General features: G+C 32.9%; 2 protein-coding genes across 2 annotated transcripts in view; both read right to left on the bottom strand.

Annotated features, from left to right (window-relative positions):
• Positions 1-13601, bottom strand: part of LOC136813206 (dynein axonemal intermediate chain 4-like) — a 100642-nt gene that overhangs the window by 17100 nt on the left and 69941 nt on the right. The gene's annotated exons all lie outside the window — the stretch shown is intronic.
• Positions 5534-7782, bottom strand: LOC136813204 (uncharacterized). The gene is made up of 2 exons (XM_067069727.1): positions 7709-7782; positions 5534-7448 (listed from the first exon to the last, which is right to left on the bottom strand). The coding sequence occupies exon 2, from the start codon at positions 7072-7074 to the stop codon at positions 6415-6417; it is 660 nt and encodes a 219-aa protein (XP_066925828.1). The 5' UTR covers positions 7075-7448; positions 7709-7782; the 3' UTR covers positions 5534-6414.

Below are 13601 nucleotides of genomic sequence, written 5' to 3' on the forward strand. Positions count from 1 at the left end.
TCAAAAAACCGGTTTTTCCGGCATATTTCCGGCATTTTCGGCCGGAAAATTTTTTTTGTTGAAAATCGGGCTCCGTCACATTTTGGGCATTGCCATTTTGCATCTTTGTGCCAAAAATCAGAAAAAACTAATGAGCCACTCTTGAGAAAAGCTGGTAACAGACGGACGGACAGACGGACGGACGGACGAACAAAGGTTAATTTATAGGACCTCCAGGTAGGTCCAAAAATGCAAAGATCTGGAGATCAAATGTACAGCTCGTTCAAATATTGCAAAACTTAAACAAAAACTGACGTGAGTAGTTAACCAAACACTTCCAGTTCCAGTTGTTGAGGTTGTTTGGGGGGCGTCACTCTCATTGTGAGAGTCTTTGCCCATTGGGGATTTAGATGAAGTTTTGAGTATAGTTCAGTTCTGTATCCAGCTTACTGAGCAGAAAAGAGAGCTGATTGCTTATTAAAGAAGAAGATGGGAAGAGGTGAAGAACAAGGTATAACACTAGAACGTGTAGAAGAGAGAGGTGTCAGTCATTTAAGCTGGATTTATAAAGGTTATAAAAACAAAAGATGATTATTTATTATAGGAAAGAAAATTATAGGTTAAAATAAAGAGAATCAGTTTTATTAAAAAGGACAAACTTAATATAAGTCAATAAAATATGAACTATGAGCTATTTCTTAATTATATATGACTTAATGTAAGTCTATTTCGAATTAGGAAAGAACATAATTATTAAAAAGGTCAATTTTTTAATTAGATAAAGACTTAATATAAGTCATTATGTACTAAGTGTCTATGGTGACAAAGAAAAGAAAGTCAATTTTATTTAAAAGAAAGTTTTTTTATTTAGATAAAAACTTAATGTAAGTCAGTATCGACTAAGTTTAATGTAAGGACAAAATAAATAACTATTTATGTGTTCAATTATGACTTTAAAAGGAAAGTCAGTTTTTATTAAAAAATTGCAATTATTTATTTAGATAGAAACTTATTGTAAGTCAATATGGACTAAGAAAATAACTATTTTATGTTAAAGGAAGAAAGATAAAAGAGAAGATAAAAGAAGATAAAAGAAGATAAAAAAAGAGAATAAAAAAAGAAGGTATGTGTTTCAGAAGGTTAGCAGAAGTTCATATAAAGTAGGTTTGTCAGGATTATTTCTATTTATGTATTGAGTATGGTTTATAGGATGGTGAGGAGTAGCTAAAGCTTTAGTAAACCAACTCTTTGAGAGATTTCTCAGTCTATCTGTTATGGAACAAATTTTTGCTTCTGCATACATGTCAGTTATTCTAGTCCATCTTGGTTTATTCAGGATGATTCTTAAAGCATGGTTTTGAATTAGCTCTAGTCTGTTTAGTTGAAAGTTTGAAATAGAAAGAAGACATATGTGAGAGTATTCAAGTCGTGATCTTAAAAGACTTTTGTAAAACATAAGAAGTTTTTTCTTATCCATAGAATATTGATTTTTAAGAGTAGATAGAAAGTTAAGGATATGGTAGGATTTATTGATTTTATCTGTGATATGAGGAATAAGATTTAACTTTTTGTCAATGGAAAGGCCTAGAAATTTTATTTCATTTGCCTTTTTTAGTCTGGTGTTCCTAACCCAGATGGAGATCTTGCTTTTTGACCAAAATTAATGTGTTTTGTTTTATCAAAATTCACTACCAGACCCCATTTTTCGAACCATTCAAACAGTATTTCCACATATTCATCAAGGTGAGAATCGTAAACTCTTTTGTATCTTTCCCATGACCCTAGATCGTCAGCAAACTGAGATACTTTAATTTTACTATTAGGAGGTTTTGGTACATCAGACACAAAGATGGAAAAAAGAATAGGAGAGAGACAGGAGCCTTGGGGGACTCCTGCTTTCAAAACAAAGGTGGAAGATTTGAAGTCATGATGTTGAATAAAAGCTTTTCGTTCAGATAAATAACTATGTAAAATGTAGAGTAGATATTTAGGTAAACCAAAAGAGTTTAATTTATATAGTAAAAGACTATGGTTGACTTTATCAAAAGCTTTCTCAAAATCAACAAAAACAGCATGCATCCTTTCCCCAGAGATTTTGGCTTCTTGATAGTCATTCAAAAGTTGAAAGAGATTATCTATGGTGGATCTGTTCTTTCTAAACCCAGATTGCTCCATGTTTAGGATGTTGTTTTCTTCTGCCCATTTGTATATTCGGTCTGCCAATATTTTTTCAAAGATCTTGCCAATTGTTGGGAGGAGACTGATTGGCCTGTGCTCAGATAGTTTGGTAGTATTGATCTTTTTAGGGATCATTTGAATCTTGGCAGTTTTTAATTGAGAAGGAAAGACAGAGTTGTTAAGCCAATCATTAAAGATAGAAGTAAAACAAGGAGCAATTTGGTCAGAGATGGTATGTAGAAGTTTATTTTTGATGCCATCGTCACCTGGTGCTTTATTGGGCTTGAGGCCTTTTAAAACACCAGTGACTTCAGATAATAAAATTGGATGGTCAACTACATATTTAGTAAGATTGGAGGAAAAGCGATAATAAATGGAATTATATTCTCTGAGATGGAATTGAGAAGTTTTAAACCAATGATCTACAAGATATTTATGTCTCTCATCTTTAGATTCATTTGGTTGGAAAATATTCTTTTGTCTATCACAAAAAGCATTACCAGTGGATACCCCTTAAAACCCACAATAAAAAGTGGTACCCTCTATCTCATTGTTTAGTTGGAGTGTAAGGCTGAAACTTTTTGTGTTGAAAGTACGTTGTCTATGATTGTCTTCCCTAGCAGTGATGTTTTGTAGAAAACAGTTTTCAGTTTTTCACGAGGAAGTGAAAAAGTGCAGTTTTAGCTATTTACCCCTTAAAACTTACAAAATGGTTTTTCTCGAATAACTTTTTACAAAAAAGTTCTTTTGACCTCAAATTTTGAACAGTGATTCACTGTAAAGTTACTAATGTTATGAATATACCATTAGTACCTAAATGATCTCAAAAATATGTGTTTTAAAATCAAAATACCCCTTAAAACCTACAAAAATAAGGCTAAAAACCCAAAAAGTCCGACCCTTGCTAACGGGATACTCAAGCTGATGGATACAAATTTGGTGTTTGCTTCGTGATTCAATGGTTCAAAGACTTGCTAGAAATTCATTCCCACAACAATATTTTCATTTTTCAGGATTTCATGCCCATAATGCAATTATGTGTGGTTTTTTCATCAAAAACGGCTACGAAAGGCCAAAACCTTCATTCGCTTCATTTTTGACATATGGTTCTAATGTTTTTCTAAATCTCCATCAAATTTGTGACATTTTGGTATGCAACATGACCAGGTTTTGAGAAAGTTGATTTTCAGATTTTATTGATCATCACCATAAGAGTGCTTTAAAGTAGAATTTTAAGGGCCTGTCATTTTCGTTGGGGTCTATTCACGAAGATGAAAATGATTTTTTCATACCTACCATAAGTATAGGTATCTAAAAAGTATAGGTTTTACGACCTTAAATTCAATTGTGTAATTTCTAGGTCCAAAAAACCTGATTTTTGAAGGGATTTTTGATAAAATTTTGAATAACTTCGAATTTTAAGATACTTTAGCATCTTTAAAATCCTTAAAATTTGGTATTTTATGAAAGAACATTTATAAGAGGTTGTAAAAAAGTGAAACATACCACATAAAATTAAATCTGGTAGTTATGAAAGCCAAAAATGCAACATTGTGGGTTTTAAGGGGTATGTGGTTTTAAGGGGTATCCACTGGTAGCAATCTCTTGATTATCTTTAACTAGAGTCCCATCATCTTTTTTGAATATTTTTGGGGTTTTAAATTTACAGTTACTGTTATCTCCATCTAGAATAGCTTTTATTAGTTTCCAGGCTTTCTTAGAGGTAGTTTTCTGGTTAATCCTACTTTTTATGGTGTTGAACCTTTTATCAAGAATGATCTTATTTTCTTTTTTGATTTCTTTGTTCAAACTATTCTTTTTTGTTCTTAAAAATATGGAGTTTTTGTTTTTTCTCAAGAGATTGATGACTTTTCTCCTTTCTTTGATAAGTTTTCTTGCTCTAATAGATAAACCTTGGTTATTGGTGGTGATTAGTTTTCTAGGAACTTTGGACTCAATTACTTTAAGCAAGGAGATTAAATTGGATGTTTTGTCTTCTACTTGTTTAACACCAAAGACCTTAAGTAAGTTAAGTAGTTAACCAAACACTTTTACTCCACTAAACTCGATCCAATCCTTTTTGACACATTTTTCTATTGTCTATAGATCCGAAAAAATTGGCGGCTACGGTCGAAAAGGTGTATTCCGCCAAACAATTAATACATACTTGTTTCGTATTACTTACTAATTCCTTTCATTTTACACATTATTTTATAAATGAACATTTTTTGATAAATGAACATTTTGATGAGTGAGAAATAAAACAAAAATTGGCGTTTTTTTTCGCAAGAATTTAATTTCGCGAATCAATAATATTTGTTTTATCGTGATCATTCAGGTGAAAAAAGTAGAACAACTACATGCATTTTATAGAATTTTTCACTCAGATGTTAAATTTCTAGGATTGAGATTCTAAAACTAGGTCACAGTGTAACACACTGAGGCGACCGCGGTCAAATCTTATGAAATTTATGAATTTGTACACCATTTACCGTTTAATATGAACAGTACATAGAAAAATCCTTAAATCTTATAGAAAGTTTGGTTTGACTACAGTTAGTTTTGAAACCAGACGTTTTTCCAAGTTTTTTTTTAATCAAAATATAATTTTTAATGATATACAAAGTACAGTTTTTTTTTTATAAGAATTATATAAATCGAAGTGATTCGCGATCTGAAAATGTCACGAATTTGAGCCCTAAAAAATTCTTTTGTTTCTAAGACTTGAAAAATAAAAAAAGTGAATTTAACTAAATTTGCCATAAAATTCATTCATTTCAAAAATAAGATTTTTCCTGCAATACCATTTGTAGATTAAGTTTTGCAGGGATTAAATTTCTTCAAACATAAAAACCAAAATGGAAAACAAGAATTTGAAACTTTCTCAACAGAACCATATTTCAGACAAAATTTGAAGCTGAACAACATTCTTAAAAAATCCTTAAAGTTTATCGATTTATCTTAAAAAAGCTGAGTAGGCACAAAAAACTTATGCTGGCAAAGTAAAATTAACAAAAAAATTGGCTACCAGCGTCATCCAGTCTATCAAAAAGCTCCAAGTGGCCTACAGGCTAGGGAAACCGTTCAGGCCTCCAAGCCAATTTTTTTTTTGCCATTTAGTTAGTAAAATAGGACAAATTAGGACGAAAATAGACTAGAAATTAGGAAATTTAGTACAAATTTTAGGCTTTTGGACCAGTTTTCAATTTTCATTTTTCCCGTGACATGTGTGTTTTAAGTTCTGTCTATAGTCTATATGAAAACCAAAACAAAAGTTTGACGTTGCTTACTTTAGAGATACAAAAGGGCAGTTTCAAGCAACTAAATGAATTTGGGAAGAAATTTAAGGAAAATTGCGAATAACGATGAAGATAGACTAAAAGGTAAATAACTTTTGATAAATCTTTGCAAGGGTATAATGGTGATAAATGTGTACATGTATGGAATATTGCTAAAATACGTAAACAATAAAACTTCTAAATGGCTAAAGCAAATCCATTTATTGTAAAAAAAAGGAATCATTTTGATACAAATGTTATATCATAAATGACCTGCTTATAAAAAACTAAACTAAATAAAAACTACAAACCTTTTCTAAAATTATTAACAAGTGGTAAAAATGATAAACCTTTTTTTGATAAAAATCTGTTTCTACGTCTCTTTTTTAAATAATCTTAACAAAATGGGAAAAATGATAAATCTTTTTTCATAAAAATCTGTTTCTACGTCTCTTTTTTAAATAATCTTAACAAAAAAATCTTTTTTGGTAAAAATCTGTTTTCTACGCCTCTTTTATTATTAACAAAATGGGAAAATAAAAAAGCTAATACTCTTTTTTATAAAAACAATGAGGCTTAAAATGCCCAAAAAATAAGAACAAGTTGAAGGCTGGGATGTCTAATTTTTTATCAAATAAGGGTCCAAACGAGGTAAGATGAGGTAAAAAATAAAAATAAGGCAAAAAGGACCCAAAATACCCCAAAGAATAAGAACCAAATAAGAACAGTTTGAGGCTCAAAGAGTCATAGGTCCCATAGAATCAATGTCAATGAAAACTTAGCTCTACCCATTATACTCAAACGAAGATTGAAATCTGACAACCCACCTACACTATAAGATAAAATGTACATTGATAAATCTTTAATGATGAAAATATGTCTTTACTACGTTTTTTAATAGAAGCATAATAAAATCATGGTCTAAGGATTCTTTTAAGAGATTTAACCTCTCAAAAGTTTGTGCGAAAAAAAAGAAGTCTTAACTTTCTTCAGCTTTCACAATTTCCATAACTATTTTCTTTTTAACATCAACTTCATAACTGAAATCAGAATTAAGCAACTTGAGCTTGAGGTCGTTCATACCATCTTCTGTGTCGATATTATTCAGAGTTTCTGAACCGAACATATCGATAAGGATGTTGTTTGATAATTTCACTGTCATTTCCGGAGCATCAAATTCAACGAATACGACAACTTTAAATAGATTTCGATGCAATTTAAGGTAACTAATCTTGAAATCCTTACTGCATGAAGAACAGGAAGTCATACCTTGTGTGGATGGTGCTAACCTTTTTTGGCATGATTTACATGACCAATAGTTGTCCACTTTAACGCTAGCTATAACAGGCGTTGTTATTAGCTTGGTAGACAAGTCAACTTCGCTGAGAACCTGTTCTGGGAATTCAACGTCCAAATCTGCTGTCAGGTAACAAATTGAAGATGAGTAAGTGGTACCAAGACAAATCTCCTCGTTAATCACTTTTGAGGAAAGTGAAGTCAATTGAATGAGTGTGTTTTCTCTAACCAGATGAACAAAGTCTCCCCACAGGGACAAACTGACAGTTTTCACGCCATCAGAGAAAAGGCAAGGGCGCATAAGACTTGTTTTGGTTTTGCCGAACTTATCATATTCTTTCATCTCAGTGGGACCTGAATATTTGATTTTTCCAACCGCTGAAAGAACCGTTCCATTCTCATCGATATCAGAAAGATGAACAGCATCAGCATCATTTAAACCAAAGCTGAGTTCATTGTCATCAATGTCCGAGATTGAAGAGTAGCTGTTAAAAAAATATACCTCTTTCCCTGGTACTAATTTGCCGGCACGGATGGCAGTTTTGTTATGAAAGGCGTCAAGAAATTTTTGCCTTATTGATTTGATGTCTTTATGGTTGCTGATTATTATTTTGCAAAAATCAGTTTTGCCAGTTTTGAGATGCACCGTGAAGAAATTTCTGGTACGAGCTTGATTTTGGCTGATCGTTGCAACTACGCCAACAAATCCAAGGATGTCTAAAGAAGAATAGTAACAATCAATTTGCAATACCCTGTGTTGAAAGAGAAGGCTTGACATAAGCACAAGAAATAACATTAACGCAAAACTTTTCATGACCAGGCAATGACTTTATACATAAACCATTTACTTAAACCAGTCCCACTGTATTTAATGGGTTTACTATTTTAGTAAAAGCTGGTAAGAATTAAATAATGCATTTCTGAAATGTTTGAGAAAAAATTAAAGAAAAATGTTCTTGAATTTTACTTTTTCTTACCTCTGGCATTGGGTGGAATGGAAGGTGAAAATCTTGGGGACGGCAAGAGTGATGGAGACCCAAACAAACGTGATGGTGTACAAATATAATTAAAAAATAATTACTTTTAAGTGCTAATTGGTTCCCTAGTCTTGTCTTTAATTCTTGATCTTCTTTTGAAAAGGAACAAATTCACATGGGGACACTGTTTTCATGCTGTTGTAACAGTCGCGTCGAAAAACTATGGAGTATATTGTACTTTTTCCTTTAAAACTGTTTTATCTCCGTAATACTTTGCACATACAGAAATCTAAGGAAGATAATTACTTTTTCCGAGCGAGTGTTATTCAGAGACTTCAAAGATAGAGAAACGAGATTGTTGATTTCGTCAGCTTTCCGTGACTTTAGAGAACGGATTACCGCGCGCAAATATGCGAGATTTTTCACCATACAAAACGTCTCTGAATACACCGCTCCGCGGTCGATAATTCTGCCTAATTTGCTTTATTTTCTCATTAAAAGCCTTAGAACCCCCTCCCCCTTAGTGGTTTTCATGAATGCATGAATCGGCTTTTTTGTTGCGTAAATTTATTAAAATTGACAAAAAAATTGCGTAAATGCGTGAATTGAAAACTTTACATGAGCGTGAAAATCCATTTTTTGATTACGTGAATGCGTGAATCTTGCTACTTTTTCGTGAACAGACTTAATTTTGTCTTTCCACCGCAAATTTCACAATTTTCAAATGTTTTCCCGACTTTACCGAAAAAATATCCCCATTCTCTAAAAAATCGGGTTTGCAATTTGCATGGAACTCGCGAAGAATTTGCGCGAATGTGTGAATTTCGAAAAAATACCTTAATGCTTGGCATTGCGTCCGCTTTAAGGGGGCGTGGGGGGGGGGGGGGGTTCTTAGAAGGGGTTTGAAATCAGCATCATCAACATTACCAGATTTTCTTACAAAAGTGTTCTTAAATAAAATGGGCGTCCCAAAATTGGAAGTCAGTTTTCACTAGAAACAGTCTACTTTCTTAGCTTGTAAGCTACATAAATTTGCTTGTGATCATGATACAAGAAGTATCGAAACGTCAAGAATGAACAAAATTTTGTTTTTCGTCTTTACTTTTTTTTGAGAATGATCTGGCCCAGAAGAAAATTTTTTCAAGTCTAATTTCTCTAATTCGAATTTTTCTTTGATCCAGACTTACGAATTGGTTCCCATCAGCTGAAAACCGAGCTTGAAATTCGAGCCTTTCTCTAAAAAGAAGAGCATTTTTGGTCCCTTTAGGATCAATTAAAATGAGAAACGAAAATAGACACCAAAATTAAAAACGAAATGAAAATTAACAATCGGGGAATAGACGGCGTTTATTACAATCGGGTGCCTAATAAACGTACAGGTATTAATTTTTCCTCAATTTCAAGTGCCTACACTTTATTTCTTAATTTATTTTTTCTAGCAATCCGTCAAATTAACCCTTTCAGTACCAATGACGAGTATACTAGACATGGGCTATATAGGAGGGCGAAGCCCTCCTGTAATGCCCAGTTTGAGTTAGAAATCGTCATTTTTGGTCTAACTCGTAAGAATTGGATTGGGTTTCATGGTCAAGCAAAAAAAAAATCAAAAGTGAGATTTTAAGCCAAAAAGTAAAAAAAAAATAACCGTGGTACTTAAAGCGTTAAATTACCCCTGAAAAGAATTTTTAGACAATCTGTAAAATTTAATTCCCACAAAAATTTATTTTGTTTCCAAATTTAAATCATTGTACCATAAGAGCCATTTTCTGTAAGAATCAGGCAGGTCGAGGAAGTGATATCCTCAGATTTTGCCAATTTTTGGATATTTTGCTCAAATACATGAAAATAACATCCTGTGAAAATTTTTTTGAAAAATCTTTTTTCGTTCCCAAGATATGGGCTTTTAAAATTTGGGCCAATTTGCCCAAAAAAGTGCACTTTTGATAAATCTTTGGCTTCAAGAGCAATTTTAGACATGATCAAGCTTAAGATTCATTTCAAAACATATTTCCTGGAAGAAATCCATGGATACTTTGAAAAAATGGCATTTTGAGAATTATTTTTTGACCCCATGGCTAGAAATCATTGCCTGAAATCACAACATTTCCAATTTTGAATAGATTTTGAGAGCAGTTAGCTGGCTTGGCCACAAGTGTCACATTGATATTTTTGTATATTTCTGAAGTCTTTATGGTCATCTTTAACTTTCAATTAAAATTTTCATGTGACACTTAAGGCCACGCCCTAAAATGGCGGTTAAACATAGCTTTTCGCTCAATTTTTAGTATTTTCAATGAGCTTTTAAAGCCATGGCCCTAAGTTCCACCACTGAAACAAACCATTTTAGTTAGTGTTTTGGCCATATTACCCAATCCTTAAATCAAACCCATGTGCTCTAATACCATTTTTGCACAATTTATCTTCGAAAATTTTTTTAAGTCATCAAGACTTAGCCAATTTTTTCCCTTAGCAACGCATTGTTTTTCCCTAGCAACCAGGCATCCAGCTTTATCAAAATTTTCCAAACTGTTTCCTAGTGGTTCCAGACCATGGTAAATGTCTTAGATTGCAATATCAAAGTCTTGGGACACAATTTTCACTGAATTTTAGGGCAAATTAGGGTCGCAGAGACAGAAATAGCAGACCCTAACAGGTAACGAGGAAGCAACTTTGGCTGATGCTTGTTGCAAAACCCTAAATCAAATCAAATCGATTCTAATGTTTTTAATATTATTGCAGAGGAAATACTAAGAGAAAATTAAGTGGGGGTACTTAGCATAGAAGTTGAAGGTTCTTTTACCAGGTGAAATGAGGCTTTTTAAAGGAAATTTCACCTCTAAGGAAAAACGCTAAGTCTCTTGTTTTTCTTTGTTTTCAAATGCTAAAAATTATTTGCAATTGATCTTTGAAGGGAAGTCTCTTCTTGCATTTCATACCTTTGTACTGTTTTGTCATTATAGATACTCACAGACCTAGAAAAGAACTTTGAAGAAAGTTATGCTGCCTTACAGATGGACTCTAACTACAGTACTTTACAGAGGATCGTACAGAATTCCAGTGCAACATTGATTTTTTAGAACAATTTATGCTAGATTCCACCCAATTTCATTATTTGAATTTTGACTCTTTGATATTAGTTTTGATCAAAATATTGAAATAAATTGACTTGAAATGATCATGCTTGATGAAACTCAATTAGAGTGGTTCTAAAAATTCAGTGTTGCACTGAAATTCTGTATCCTCTCCTCCTCTTAGAGTCCATCTGTAAGGCAGCATAACTTTCTTCAAAGTTCTTTTCTAGGTCTGTGAGTATCTATAATGACAAAACACTACAAAGGTATGAAATGCAAGAAGAGGCTTCCCTTCAAAGATCAATTGCAAATAATTTTTAGCATTTGAAAACAAAGAAAAACAAGAGACTTAGCGTTTTTCCTTAGTTGTGTAATTTCTTGTCAAAAGCCTCATTTCACCTGGTAAAAGAACCTTCAACTTCTATGCTAAGTACCCCCACTTAATTTTCTCTTAGTATTTCCTCTGCAATAATGTTAAAAACATTAGAATCAATTTGATTTGATTTAGGGTTTTGCAACAAGCATCAGCCAAAGTTGCTTCCTCGTTACCTGTTGGGGTCTGCTATTTCTCTCTCTGCGACCCTAATTTGCCCTAAAATTCAGTGAAAATTGTGTCCAAGACTTTGATATTGCAATCTAAGACATTTACCATGGTCTGGAACCACTAGGAAACAGTTTGGAAAATTTTGATGAAGCTGGATGCCTGGTTGCTAGGGAAAAACAATGCGTTGCTAAGGGAAAAAATTGGCTAAGTCTTGACTTAAAAAAATTTTCGAAGATAAATTGTGCAAAAATGGTATTAGAGCACATGGGTTTGATTTAAGGATTGGGTAATATGGCCAAAACACTAACTAAAAATGGTTTGTTTCAGTGGTGGAACTTAGGGCCATGGCTTTAAAAGCTCATTGAAAATACTAAAAACTGAGCGAAAAGCTATGTTTAACCGCCATTTTAGGGCGTGGTCTTAAGTGTCACATGAAAATTTTAACTGAAAGTTAAAGATGACCATAAAGACTTCAGAAATATACAAAAACTAGCCGTCCCGGCGTCGTCCGAGACGACTTCTTACTCCTTTTAATACGCTCGCTTCGCTCGCTTTTCTATTTTTCAGAAACTTGTAGGGATTTGTATACAAATGTACTTATTTTGCGAGAAGAAATGTTCTTAAATTTAGGCCTTTTTCGTAAAAATTGATGTTTAACATTTTTAAGGGGACACTAAAATTAATGCACATTAAAAAATATGGTGAAAGTATTTTTAGTTGAATTTTGATTTTTCTTCTCCTTATTAAATTGTATAAATTTGTCATAATTTCTTTTGTTGAAAACCTTCAAACAATAATGTTCTTGACTCGCTAAAAATAATGCTCATGCAAATATTGGTGAAAATTGAGTTAAAAATTTCTCGCGAGAAATCGGTCATACTTTAAACGTGCTTTTTTGGGGGTTTTTGGGAGAGGAAAGACTATTATTTTCCTCACGCAAGGATGAAGATAAAAAACAAATAGAAATTCAAATTCAGTATTAGAGGTACTTGGCAACACCGATCACTCCAAAGACCACAGTGCTTTACGGTGGAATATAAAGAGTGCCTTTTTTCAATACCTCTTAACAGAGTCAACAATTATTTAACAATTAAACTCAATGCGTAAAGTAAAAGCGTTTTCATTTTGCTATCTCAATAGAACAAAAAATAGCAAACATTGATTAAAAAATTTCATAATTGAATTGGGAATAAGTCATCAACTTTTCTCATATTGTCAAGTCCATTAAATTGAAATGTTTTTATCAGAGTATCAAATAGAAGGGAAATGTCATCGGAGCTTTATTAATCTCAAGGGTAATCATAAATATGATGTCTTTTTGAAAACTCAAATTTTATCTTCGACGTATTCCCATGTGAATCAAAATTATTTCATAACCGACATAAACTTTTTTTTTTTAAACTATAATTATGCTGATAGTGCTATTGCACAGTCAGTTGTGTTTCTCCATCAAGGAGAAATGTGCTCTCTTGAATGGAAGTGCACTTGGCGAATAGAATTGAATATACAATCAAAAAGGCGCGAAAAAAATTGCCGTGTATTTAAAAATCGCTAGCGAAAAAGCCTCATGCGAGAATGGGAGAGTTCCGATTTAAGCGTATTATATACAAAAATATCAATGTGACACTTGTGGCCAAGCCAGCTAATTGCTCTCAAAATCTATTCAAAATTGGAAATGTTGTGATTTCAGGCAATGATTTCTAGCCATGAAGTCAAAAAAAAATTCTCAAAATGCCATTTTTTCAAAGTATTCATGGATTTCTTCCAGGAAAAAATGTTTTGAAATGAATCTTAAGCTTGATCATGTCTTGAAGCCAAAGATTTATCAAAAGTGCACTTTTTTGGGCAAATTGGCCCAAATTTTAAAGGCCCATATCTTGGGAACGAAAAAAGATTTTTCAAAAAAATTTTCACAGGATGTTATTTTCATGTATTTGAGCAAAATATCCAAAAATTGGCAAAATCTGAGGATATCACTTCCTCGACCTGCCTGATTCTGCCTGATTTTTACAGAAAATGGCTCTTCATAAGAAGTGGGTACATTGTGAGCTCCCCCCCCCCAGCGGTAACTCCGATCACGATATTACGCAATTTTTTGACCTCACTCACGATCACGAAAATCAGCAAAAAATGGTCAATCACGCATCCCTTTGCTTTGAAAAAGTCCAAATCACGTATCACGGCTCAAAGATCTTTCAAATACCGATCACGTTTTGACCTCTGATCATGCAATCACGAAATAAAAATTTCCAAATCACGTAATCACGCTAGAAAAAAG

This window comes from Clytia hemisphaerica, unplaced genomic scaffold (genome assembly GCF_902728285.1).
Source record: "Clytia hemisphaerica strain Z4C2 unplaced genomic scaffold, Clytia hemisphaerica genome assembly, whole genome shotgun sequence".
NCBI lineage: Eukaryota > Metazoa > Cnidaria > Hydrozoa > Leptothecata > Clytiidae > Clytia > Clytia hemisphaerica.